At 42.1% G+C, this 14,006-nt stretch overlaps 1 protein-coding gene across 2 annotated transcripts in view; it reads left to right on the top strand.

The window, feature by feature from the left end:
* The window catches only part of UBE3C (ubiquitin protein ligase E3C), a 992,333-nt gene that overhangs the window by 103,273 nt on the left and 875,054 nt on the right, over positions 1-14,006 (top strand). For both annotated transcript variants that reach the window (XM_085631966.1, XM_085631967.1), the window contains exon 3: positions 6,112-6,165. In XM_085631966.1, the coding sequence (XP_085488092.1) occupies positions 6,112-6,165 (54 nt within the window). The remainder of the gene's footprint in view (positions 1-6,111; positions 6,166-14,006) is intronic.

The following is a 14,006-nucleotide window of genomic DNA, read 5'->3' as shown; positions in this document are numbered from 1 at the left end:
TATTGCAGCTGACAATGCTCTCGCTTTACAGATGGTAATCATATCCCTAATGGGGCAGCATCCAAGTTTGCGAGAAAACTTGAACAAACCCTTACACTATCTTCATTTTAAGCTGGGCATTCTGTATATGTTGGACCCATGAACCATTTCTAGAAAAAAGAATAACCAAATAACAAAAAGAATTGACATTTGTAATAAGTGTACCATCGAGAAAAAACAGGACCTAACCTTCAGAGTAGTTTTCCCACAAGACATTATAAAGGTCTTGGATTTATTAATCTTTAATTTCTTAAATTCCATGAATCCAGCAAAAGAGTTCTAGACAATAGGGATGTATCGTCTGCGTACAAGAGGATAGGAACTGGGTGACCAGCAACAGTTGGTGGATCGGCATGCAAGGACTGGACGGCATTATCAACACCATTTATAAAAAGTGGAAATAAATATGGGGCCAACACCCACGACTGTCTCACGCCCGCCTAATTCTGAAAGAAGGGGAACATTCCTTGTTGGGGCCATATCGTACCCTACCTGAAAGGGTGGTATACAACCGGGAGAGATGACAGAGCCCCATATGAAAGACAAATGTGCCACAAGATTAAATGATTCCCCTTCTAAAAAATGGGGACAATAATAAAGTTAGTCCACATAGAGGGTACTGAACCTATTGTCACTGAATCAAAGACTTGAGTCAGAATCGGTCCCCATAGCTCACCCATTTCTATAAAAGCATCAACCGGAACCCCATCGGGTCTGGGAGCTTCACCTGTGGTGCATTCTTTCAAGGCTTCAAGGACATCATACAGGGTAAAATCAAGGGGTATGCGACTCTTAAAGATAGAACTAATTTCTGCCTCCTGTAGGGCCCTCTGGGTGTATGTCAAAACGTTATTAACAAAGGGTCAAAGATCCTTTCACAATGATCAACCCAGGCTTGAAATATCGTAATTAGTCTAGTCTAGAAGCTAGCACCTCATTGTAATGCTTCCTTAGAGGGTTGATGACAGAATAGTCACTTGGGACACAGTGGAGAGTGGTGATCAGGGAGTGACATTGCTTTGGAAGGATGATCTAAGGACACACAACCAGGGAGGAGAGGTTGGTAAAGCACTGACAGAAGGTCTGATGTTACTGTCCTGGAATATTGCAGTCTTGGCAGGGAAATTTGAAAATTGTGATTGGAAGAAAAACTTCCGCGCCTATCATATATTAGCTTTCCAGGAGACCTGGGCGGTAGAATCCTCCCCTTATCAAATAGAGGGTTACAAGTGTTTCTTTGTACCAGCTATAGAAGGCAGATAAGGCAGAGCTAAGGAAGGGCTGGCTTTGTATGTCGATCTAGATGTAGAAGGCTCATGGTCACAACCTTCCTGGACATCGCACACCCTCCAGGCATTTGTATTTCAAGGTCAAGGGCTGAGATTACTGATATTCAATATTTATAATTCAGGGCCAGTGGATGGGAATTACTCAGTAATCCAGGAACTAGATTATAGACTTAATTATGAGATTAATCAGAGGAAAGGGGTAGGAGAACCTATAGTCTTGATTATGGGTGATTTAAATTGCCATCTTTGCCCAAAATTGTTCCCCGTAAGTGCTGACTAGTCATCATGCCCGGCAGAGAGTGGGCCACACTTCGAGCACAACAAGGAGGGCACAACCTTTATGAAGCTATTAGACACTTATGCTCTAACACATACAATAGACTTGGTGGCCCCGGGTAGGGATGGTACTCTCACTCCAACATTCAAAGGTAGGGGATGCCACTCCATTATAGACTATATTATGATATCTACCTTTGCAAAGGACCGGGTCAAGGAGGTGAAAATAGATTGGAGTCCCTTCAGTGACCATAACCCATTGACGATAGAATTAATATATAGTGGTCGCTCTATTAGAAGTAAACCGGCAGCCATCGAGTTGCGACCAGTGGACCAGGGGAGGCGACTTAGATGGGCAAAAATTTATGCCCAGGAGTTCTATGGAACTCTAGCAGAAAAAGGTAAAAAACAGATTTATGATTGTCTTGATCCCTTAGTAGAGGGAGGTGTGCTGGTCTCAGTGTTCGAGTCATTAACTAACTTGGTGGGTGAACTACTGAAAGTAAAAGGGACCAAAAAGAACGGAACCCAACCACGCTGGTTTGATTCCGAATGCTCGCGAGCACTGAGAGACTTAAAATCATGCCTTAAAACCCAACCTAGGGACAAGCAGAAAGTAGCTCTCTGTAGAAACCTATACAAAACAATGGTAAAACAGAGGAAGACCACGCTTCAAGCGGAAGTCTGGGCTGACCTAAGGGAGGCTGGGGAGAATAGAGATTTTAATGAATTCTGGAAAATCATCAATAGACCCTGCTTTCAAGACAGTAATGCTCCGGTGCTTAGCAATAATATACTCCCCGAACAGTGGGTGGCTCATTTCAAGGGCCTTTACAATAATAGCAGAGATACTGTGTCTGTAGGGGGTTGGGACGGGGTTCGGCTCGGTGAACCAGAATTTTCACTTCAAGAAATCACCCAAGCAATCCAAGGCCTGACACGTAACAAAGCTCCGGGGCCTGATGGTACGCCACCAGACCTCTATGTAAGCAACATCGATCTTTGGGCCCCTATTATGACAAGGGTGCTAAACGCAGATATAAAATCTGGTCTTCCGCGATCTTGGACTACAGCATTGATTGTCCCTATCTTCAAAAAAGGGAGTAGGGACAATCCTCAATGCTATAGACCAATCTCGTTGATAGACGTGTCAGCCAAATTGCTGGGCAGGGTGGTTTTAATTCGCCTCATGGCCTGGACAGAAGAGCACCACGTTATAGCAGACACCCAATATGGCTTTAGATCGGGTAAATCAACAAGCGATCAATGCCTCAACCTTTACTTATTAGCAGCAAAATACACAAAGGCTAGTAAAGGTACACTCTACATGTGTTTTATGGATCTGGCTGCGGCTTTTGATAATGTAAATAGGAGTAAACTTTGGGCCATGATGAGCAATCTGGGAATTGATCCCGGACTTATTAACATTCTCAAGGAATTACATTGGAACACCACGGCCAAGGTCCGCTTTAGCATGGGGGGCGGGGGGGAGGGGGAGTACTGATCCCTTCCCGTGCACCAGCGGAGTGAGTCAGGGATGTATCCTTGGCCCCTTTTTATTTTCCCTTTATATAAATGAGTTGGAGAGAACACTGGTTGACTTAAATGTGGATTGTCCCAAAGCAGGAACGCGTCATATCCCGGTACTGCAGTACGCGGATGACGCGGTTCTGCTTGCTCGAACAGCTCTGAGTCTACAACATCTCGTTGATGGGTTTGTGGAATTCATGGACAAATTAGACCTGTCCGTGAATCTGAACAAACCCTACGTGATGGTGGCGGGCAAGAAACCATGCAGGAAGTTTGTATTTAAAATAGGGTCCCACACACTAGAAACTGTAAATTCCTTCTCCTACTTGGGCCTTTTGTTTGATGGGGAGATAAAGTTCGACTTTTTAATTGAGGAAAGGTGTAGAAAGCTGGTCTCCGCAAACGGTGCGATACTCAACTTTGCCCGAAGGCTGGGTCGCTGGTCACCAGAGCAAGTAATGAATCTATACGTAGCTGTAAGTACTGCATAGGATTTATATGGTGCAGAGGTCTGGGGCTTCAGGGATGCAACATTTTTACAATTGGAGGAAGATAAATTCCTACGTCGGATCCTGGAGCTATCACAGAGTACCCCAGCAGGAATTGTACACGCTGAGCTTGGGATTCCATTTATCACAGACCAGGTGAAGGTGAGGCCTATTATGACATGGCTCAGAATTTGAGTGAACCCCGAAGCTGAGCTAAGTAGGGTAATAGTTGGCGATTGCTTACAAAAAGACAATTGCCTCCACATTCCTTGACTGAAGTATATCAAGGATACATTAGGAATCATCGATCAGTCGTTACTATTCACTGATCCGACTTCCATTTCCACAGCTTGCAGACATCAAATTAAAAAACAGCTACTAGAAAAACTTGAATTGCGAAGATTAAGCTCCGACTCGGCAAAAAAATCGGCTGTGGCACACCGTCTAGTGAGTAATGGAGAAGGCATGGAGCCCTATTTATTTTTAATGTACAACCAGCAGGATAGATTTTTAATGTGTCGTTTTAGGCTCAATTCGTTACATAATATTTTAGCATATCCATCAGGATTTACTTTAACAATTGAGCAGAAGGGAGTCTGCGGCTGCGACAATAGGTCTCCGCAGGACACCCTTCATTTTGTACTTTTGTGTTCTTTTTATCGAATTCCCCACCGCAGATTTCTTGTTGATATTTTAAAAGAAGTAAAACTCCGTCAAGCCAAGACTGCCCTACTCTTTTTGCAAAAGGCCAGTGATATGCGTATCCTATGCTCTATTATGAATTTTCTGAAAATGGTAGTAAGACTAAAATAGAAGAGACTGAGCAACGATGTATATAATGCCATATGTTTTAAATGTTTTAACCCTCCTTTTAATGATGTACGGTTCAGAAATGTAATTAATGTATTTTGTACAATGTATTTTTATGATGGTTTTTAATCATCGAAATAAAGATCTACTGAACACTGCAACTCGTATTAGGAATGACGCAGATTCGTAGTTTTCACTACCTCTTCATGTTGAGTAGGTAATCGGTATGAGTTCTTGATTGTCTACAAAAGTTTCAAGTTCCAAGGAGCGCAGCCTGCGTCAGTTTCAGCAGCAATAACATATTTCAAGAGTAGTAGCATAATTCAGTAGAAAGGACACATTTGATGTAGCATATTTTCTCTTGTTTAAAATTAAAGCGTTTATGACGGACTAGGAGCAGTGTTAATTCCTTTAGGATTTTGGTTCTCCTCTCTGGGTCTGGTCATTCAAATTAATTTAATATCAAGAAACATTTCAGAAGGAAATGTAAAGCACATTAAGCATCACAATAAAGGCTGACCAGTATTTTAGTGAAAACCATGAAGGGTTATTGAAATTAAAGGCATTACAGGAAGCACAATAAATGGCAAGGAGTCAATCAGTTAGTTATTTGTCATATAAAAGCATGAAGCTCAGAATAAAGAGCAATAATGAAATAGCAGAGCATAGTATAATTCAGCTGAAGTAAGTAAGCCATAAATCAGTGGTTAGATCAACAGAGTTATGCCTTCTAAAAATCCGGTGAGAGAGAGCCCACACGCCTCAGAATGTGGCCTCTTTATAGGAAATTCTACAATCACATTTGTAAGCACTGTCCCACAGACTGATGTAATGCAGTTCCCCATCTCAGTGCTCCTGAGACATCTCAATAGTTAGTACAAATATTGTTACAAATTCAAGGTTCAGTTCCCATGATAATTACATTTTAGTCACAAAAAGTGAGCCCTAAAAAGAATTAACTTTGCTAACGCTGTGCTAACACAGCATGAAAACGAAGCTTGAGAAGAAAGCATTATGTTGTACATGAGAGACTGACATTGCTAATCTTAAAATAGTATTACATTGCCATAACACACTTTTATCAGATAGGGTCAGCGCAAACCCTTCAAATCTGTCATTAAGTAACTAGTTAAGAATAATAGTGTTCTAATTGTCAGGAAAAAAACATGGCGCATCAGACTGTTGGCAATATTGGAAGGATACATCTTAAATATAGGGCTACATTTCATAATATTATGCTCTTGTTGTTTTAACTATTTTGTGATCTGTTTTATCTTGTGTATTTGCTGTTTTACACTTACGTGTGTTTAGTCAAAAAAAGGAATGTTGAATTGAATGACCTTATGTTTTGAAACATAGTTTACAAAATAACGATTGTGTGCTGAGAGCATGGTGGATAAAAGGAAAGAAAGATGACTACAAGGGAAGATGACTGCAGAAAGCAACAACCATTTTAAAATCTAGGCCTACATTTTCAATGTTAAAATAAACACTGCTTCTCAACAAAATATCTGGACTTCATTATCAGTTAATTAAATCGTGTTAAAACAATTGTGCATTTTATTAAAACCCATTTTCACATTGTAATTCAGATTCTTTTCTAATAGTTATCGTTACACATTTTGTGAATAATGTTTGGGATAGCAAAACATTTGATTTATTTACACTTCTTTTTCCAGGAAGAAAAATCATCTCTTCTGCATCGGACACAGGAAGAAAGACGGAAAAGAGAGGTAAAAAAGAAAACTCTTGAACGTTACATTTTGGGTTTTCAATGTAACATGCATGCAGGTAGTTCTAAAATGCACTGCAAACACTGCATACCATTGCAAAATTGTTTAGATGGTCATTTGGAACTCTGTCAAAATCCATGTAGTTTTTATGCTTTTCTTGTTAAGAATAGCAGTTCTTGCTGTTTGGAAAACAAAGTAATGGCTTAACTACTGATTTATAAATCTTAACTGTTTCTGAACCAAATCACACCTTTGTTTAATTTCACATATTGAATTTTCCTTCTGTGAATTGTGAATATTATTCTGGAAATGAGTCGTAAAGGGTTTCTCTAACAGATAAAAACATACATACCACTTTGCCTTTCTATGAACTTTTGTATTTGCAGTTCTAATGTTTGTGTAATAAGAAGTAACATTTTTTTTTTAAACAAATTTTATTGTGTCAAGCCACAAATATCCTGCAGAGCCTGGCACCCAGAGAACATCTGCCACATATACGATACAAAAAGAGCATTGACTTTTATGCTTTACAGATTATAAGGCAACATATGTTAACAACAAAAGAACAAGAATAAACCCCCACCCTCCCCGTGCACTGTCAAAATACCCTTCCCCAGCAATTGTAGCTCATCCCTCATAGTGAGAAACAAAATCACAAAGAGGTATAGAGTAGGGCCCTGGCCAGGCCGAGCCCCTCCCGAACTACACTGTAACATACCTCCTTCAGTGCGCGTCCATACTAAGTGAGGCGGGTTCTAACGAAAGACCTCTATAATCCGCCCACCTCTTCCAGATCTTTGCGTGTTTACGTGGACAACTCCTGGCCTTGAAAATCGGGAGCTCCAGACCCATATTGAAGTCTAAGCCATTCTTCCATGTCGCTAAGGGGGGTAAAGCAGCCGCCTTCCAGTGGTGTGCAATGTCACGTTTGGCTAGCGTAAAACTCAAGAACATTAGGTGGCATTTGTAAATGTTGCCTCTAATTCCTTCCATAACATGTAGGAGCACTAGCCTAGGTGAATAGGGGAGTTCCCAACCCAGAACATCCGACAGGCACGCCAACACTCTGCCAGAATCGCGCAATCACCCCACACTGCCAAACTGTGTGGAAAAAAAGTGCCATCTGCGTGTCTGCATCGAAGACAAAGCGGAGAGGCGATCAGGCCGGCCCTATATAGAGGAGTACGGGTATAATACACCCGGTGTAAATAGTTAAATTGAGTTAAGCGAAGCCGCATTGCGATAGCAGCCTCTCTAGGGGAATAAAGAGCCTCTGTCCAGTCTTCGCTTTCCAAGGGACCTAAATCCTCCTCCCAGGACCCCCGGAGTCTACCCAAAGTGGTAGGACTATTAGTCACTAAGGACTGGTGTATTTTGGAGATTTTATGATCCCGGAGATCCCCCATAAACAGTTTGGCTTCAATTGGACTGAAGTCTGAAAGGGACTCCAGTTTAGATACGCTAGGGAGAAGAGCATGGCGGATCTGCAAACATTTGTAGAATTGGGTCTTGGACATAGTAAAGTCCCGCTGAAGTTGCGCAAAAGATTTAAGGGTCATACCCTGTTTCACATCTCCGAGAGTGGAGATCCGATGGCATCCCATTTCCGGAAGCCCTCCAAACCAGCCAGTTGGGGCAGCAATCCATTTGACCACAATGGGGTCTCCTTGGTAAGTCTACCCCACCATCCAATGCTACGCAAGGCTTGCCTCCAAACCCGAGACACCACGGTAGAGCTAGAGGGGTGGGCCCAACGCATCGGTGCCGAATAGAGTATGGTGTGTAATGAGTGAGTTCCCATGAGTGTTCGCTCCAATAAGTAAGCCGGGTCAGTACGATCCCCATACCACCACTCATTCAGGACAACCTGGAGGGAGGCCATATAATAGGACAGGATATCGGACGTCGCTAAGCCACCGCAATAGATAGATTGGAAGCACGTGCGTAGAGCCACCCTAGAGGACTTCCCAGCCCACAGGAATTGCCCCAGCACCGAGTTAACCTGGCGAAACAACGACAGAGAGATACTAAAAGGATAATTTTGTAGCTGATATAATAAGCGTGTCAGGGAGACCATCTTAAAAATAGCCGAGCGGCCCAGTAAAGAGAGGGGCATACGGGACCATGTTTTCAATTCATCCCGCACCCGCACCCAAATCGATTGGATGTTGCGATCCCACGCAGTTTCAACAGAAGATGTCAAAAAGACCCCTAGATATTTCATGCCAAGTGTGGTCGTCTGTACCGTAGAGGCCCAGTGGCCAAGAGCCGGCTGAGGGCCAAGAACCCAAAGAGTGAACTTATTAGCGTTCATATAGAGCCCAGATGTCTCTCTAAAGATCTCCGTGATTCGGAGCAATCTAGTGCCAGTCCTATTAACATCGGTCAGGAAGAGAAGGACATCATCCGCGTATAAAGCAATTTGATCAGACACCCCCTGTGCCCACTCGAAACCTGCCACCTGTGCATCGATAAGTACCCATGCCGCCAGGGGCTCCATGGCCAGGGCGAAGAGAAACGGTGACAGTGGACATCCCTGTCTGGTTCCTCTGCCCAACGAGAACGTTGAGGAAACGGATCCTGCAACGCGGACTGAGGCTGTAATCTTCGTATACAAGAGTCTTAAATAGGACAGAAACCGCAGGCCTAAGTTTAATCGGTCCAGCAGGGCAAACAAATACGTCCAGCTGAGTGAATCGAAAGCCCGATCCCTGTCTGCGAGGAAGAGGGCCCCCGAGATGCCAAGATGCTAAATAGTATTGACCGCGACCAGGGCGCGGTGGATATTATGCCGTGTCGCCCGATGGGGCATAAACCCGACTTGATCTGGATGAATGACCGAGGTAATATAAGGCACGAGTCTATTGGCCAAGACCTTAGCCAATATCTTAGCCTCAATATTGAGCAACGAAATAGGTCGATGTGAGGCATGGCAATCAGGGGGTTGACCAGGTTTATGGGAGACCACTATTTCGGCGTGTCGCCAATCCAGTGGCAGATAGCCAAGCTCCCTTGCCTCCTCTATAGTATTTAAAAGATAGGGTCCTAGTTTATTAGTGTAACATTTATAGAATTCACAGGGATACCCGTTCGGGCTCGGTGCCTTACCCGAGTTGAGGCTGGCCAATGCTATCCCCAATTCGTCAACCGTAAGCGGACTATCCAGGATATCGTGAGCCATGTCAGAAAAGCGCTGCGGCGGGATGGCATCCAAGAACTGATGAATCTGCATCTCAGATACCTTCTCCCGAGGGGTATAAAGCGTTGCATAATATTGCGCAAAGTCTTCAGCGATCGCGTGGGGATTGTCCAGAGGCTCGCCACTCAGCTCTACTACTGCGGGGAGGGTCAGGGGACAAACCGCTCCCTGACAGAGACAATGTAGTAATTTACTTGATTTGTCTCCCCATTGACAGACTCTGCTACGGGTAGCCAGCCATACCAATCTGGCCTCCTGCATCAATAAATCCGCATGGGTTTGGCACGCAAGGCCCAGCTGACGGTGCGCCAGCGCACCGCCCTCCTCCGTGCTCGAACGCTCCAAAGCAAGCAGGCGAGCCTCAGATTGTAGCAACTCCTCCCTCGGCGCCCGGCACGCCGCGGCACAAAAGGAGATGTCCACCCCGCGTATCGTGGACTTCATGGCCTCCCAAATGGGTTCTGCCGCCTCCACTGAACCAGTATTCAGCTCAAAGTACTGATCTATGGCCTTATCCATATGTGCACGATACTGTTCGTCCTGCAGGCTCTATGTGAAGAGACGCCATCGGAAAGGTGGGCGCACCGGCCAAGCTGCAATGTCAAGGCCACCGGGGAGTGATCAGAAAGACCCCGCAAGAGAATATCAACCCCCTGTACCCTACGGATGGTGCCACCCGAGACAAATATGAGAACTAACATTTTAATGTTTGTGATTTTCTCTGTTGTCCAGTTACGCTCGTTTTTTTCTTGAAAAGGTGCCCTGCCTCTTGGTCAATCCGAAAGTAAGGACCTTTGTATGATCCAATTGACTGCTAGAGGCCCGTTGTCATGAAAAGTCCCAATTGTTTTGATCTCTTCCTAAACCTCAAAAATATATATATATATATATATATATATATATATATATATATATATATATTGAATGACCGTTTTCCAATAATCAATGAAGGCGCATACGCCATTAGATCTCCCCATACTTTATTCAGCTTGAAACATCCTCCATTATTCGTTTATATGTGCGGTGCCATCATGAATGCCTTCAAATACTGTCTACGTGTTAATTACAACAACGAAAGACTGCAACTCTTAGTCTTATCACTCTCACATTTTCAGTATGAAAAGAACAACATTACTTTCATGCGTCCATACAGTGATTGTAAATAATGGAATTTGTACTTGGAACCATTACAACAGAAATACGTTTTAGAAATATTTTTGGGGAAATGCATTTAAATTTGTATCTGCTTCAATGCAGCATTGTTAAACATGAATCCATTATTGATTAATTTAGTCACAAATCTATGCTTGGATGCACCCTATTAACCATATTTGAAAATAAAATTTCTTGAAACGTTCATTCATCATAAATTACTATTGAGTACATAATTGGAACTTTACCAAAGCATTGCAACGTATTTTCATTTCCACACTTTTTTTTTTTTTTTAAGCTTATTCATGAGTTAAAACCTGTAATCGAACATAATTTTGCCCATATTGGCATTGTATCGTGTTGCCAGAATTCAGTCCCTGTGGGCAATTAATATTGGACTATCTTGGTTTACAGAATAAATCCAATTGATTGAATTCAAAAGACTTTACATATTATCAGGTGATAACATCCATATGAACATACTGAGCAAAATTCAAACGAAAATTTGAAACAAAACCCAAATCAAATATTGTAATGCTATAACATCTGTTGTCATTCATGTTTGCATTTTAAGCCCTGCTAAAATTAAATCTTGCATGATTCTTAGGTTAAAATAATATATCAAATTATTTAAATTGGCATACACCCTATGTTACCTGAATCAAATACTCAACGTTTCGGTCGCCGGGACAATTAAAATGTTGTTCTTTCAATTGATTACTGCATCTTAAGATATCATTATCCATTGTTGCATTGGACATGGACATAATGAAAATGTAGCTCTATCAGGGAGGTTACATAGTCAGCTATATTATAAAACCAAATATGATTCCTCTTCTGGATTTAGCCCATTCAAGAATTTAGTATTAAGGTTGACAATGTATCTGCACTCCAATTGTCTCAATAATCTCTCCTGATTGCCACCCCTCACAGATCTCTTGGCACAGCATCAATCACATAATAGTTTAGGTGCCCAGGGTCTTGTGGAAATCATGGATATATCTAGCCACGGGATACACCCAGTCCTTATTTTTTACTGTTGTAAAATTCTGCAGTGGACGTGCAAAATGGTACTGCCTAAGTATAGAATACCACACTTGCAGGACAAGACATATACTACATATTCTGTCTCATAGTTAAATGGCCCCTTTATCTTGCAGGGTGTTGGACTGAATGGTGTTATGTACTCATTTGTATTCACTCCATACACCCAGGCTTTATACCTAAGAACTCCATGGAAGCCATTAGCCTGCTGCAACCACATTCCATGTTTAATCACTTCCGGACTACTATGCACCAATGCGTCCCTCATGGAGAATGCTCTTCTGTATGTTATCTGTGGGAATCTGGGAATAGTATGTCCCAATATTGGATCCCCTTTAATCAGATGGCAATGCTTCTGAATGATCCTCCAGAGTTGCCCTTTCTGTTTCCTGAAGGTGGTTAGTAGCCTGATAATGAGTTTATCTTTCTTCTGTTGTCTATTAGGGAAGAGTACCTACTTTTGGCTTGTACCTTGACTATTGCTGTGGATAGGGATTCATCCAAGTAGCCACACTGCCTAAATCTCCCAACCATCTCCTCCCTGCCCACATTCCAGTCATCAATGCAACTGAAAATTCTTTTTAATCCCAAAAGCTCCCCATAAGGGATGCTGGCCTTCAAATGAACCGGATGAAAATTGTTAGCATGCAAGGTTGATTTCCCCTTAGTCTTTTTCTGAACAGCCTAGTCTGTAATTTACCTTCGTGTACAAACACTTGTAGGTCAAAAAATTCTGCCTGAGTTTTACCTGTTGCTACCTGTGAAATGCAGATTCAATCATTCTGATCAATTAGTTCGGTGAACTCTGTGGCAGTCTAGTACAATATCTTCAGATGGCAAAGAGATCATCTATGAAACGTAACCAGCTGGTGCCGTCCTCTTCCCACATCTTCCCGTGGTCGTTGATGAGCACCTGCTCCTCCTACCAGCCCATTTGCAAACCAGCATAGCTGGGAGCGAAGCAGGTACCCATCGCTGTACCCCATACCTGTTTGAATGCCTGTTTTTTAAAAGGAAATAGTTATTGTTGAGACACCATCTTCTCATAGACAACAAAATCAAAATGTGTTTGTATAACCTGATTGATCTAGTTTGCAGAAAATGCCCAACTGCATGAATCCCATCCTCATGATTTGATACTGGTGTATGATGATGACCCATCTAAAGTTATTAATAATAGTCCTCACACCGTGGTATGTCGTATATGTGTTTTAAAAAATCACCTCCTGTACGAAGGTAGGTTCCTAACATATCCCTACTGAAAATGATCTATATACCTAGAAGTGTTCTCGAACAAACTCCTTCTGGCAGAAATTGATCAGTCTCCTTGGCAGCTCCCTTGTCCCAGTGGATCTTTGGGATGAGGTACATTACAGGTATTCTAGGGAAGCCATTGCGTAAAAATAGGTATTCATCTTGGTTTTTAGACCCTGGTTTCTCCATTCCACCAGGTCAGAATGATACTGCATTTTCACTTTGCACACACTCTCAAAATCACTCCTGATGTAACAATTTGGATCATTCAACTGCTTACAGGCTTCAGAAGTGTACATTTCCATAGCCCAAAGCACAATGTTCCCAGCTTTATCGGAGCTCTGAATTATCACGTGCATTCAAGTTTTTGATGAGATTATAGTATGCCCATTGGGTGTAATTTAGCTTGCCCTGCTTTTTCATTGTAGGTCAGTATGACAGTTTTTTCACTTTTTGTCTCTGTGGTTGTTATATGTGATGCACATCTTATGTGTTTTTGTATAATGTTATTTGTATTTCTTTTCTCTTTTGATGTACTAATGTCTATATTGTTCCCCTGTACGTTTAGATGAGTTACCAAAAAATGTTTTGGGCTAGTTTGTCCAACATTGTTCTTGTTCATGTCAGGGCTCATGTCAGGGCTCCTATGTTTGTGCTGAGATTAATTTGTTTTTGTACATTTGAATGTTATGTATTATGATCTATACACATCATGGTGTTTAAATATTTTTTATACAAAATCCTATTAAAAAAAATTAATGAATTTTGATAAAATCATGAATAAATGTCATATGAACTTGTTCTGTGGGTGACTACTTAATTCTTTGGAGCCATTTATATAAATTACTGTGGGGGTTTTCCCTTGTGTTTCTTTGGTATTTTCCCTGGTTAGAATTCCCCCCAGAACTTCTATTCTCAGGGTCCCTCTTTTGTTTATTTGCCAGTATGACAGTTTTACCTCTTCCACAATTCAATCACTAAATACATCTTTGCAGTCTTTAGAAGACGCTGGTATAAATGTATAAGCAGGCATAAATGGCGTATGAATGTCAACATATACATCCAGATTCATTGCTTCAGTCACATGTTGTTCCCCCTCATGCTGAGAAAGGCCAAGTGTTTCGTTCTCCAATTCTTGGCGCGCTCGTCAAAGCCTCACATCAGAAACCTGCAAGTTGGTCATGTCAATTTG

This window comes from Triturus cristatus, chromosome 10, assembly GCF_964204655.1.
Source record: "Triturus cristatus chromosome 10, aTriCri1.1, whole genome shotgun sequence".
Classification (NCBI taxonomy): Eukaryota; Metazoa; Chordata; class Amphibia; order Caudata; family Salamandridae; genus Triturus; species Triturus cristatus.
The sequence above is the reverse complement of the archived record's forward strand: the minus strand, read 5'-3'. Positions and strand labels throughout refer to the sequence as shown.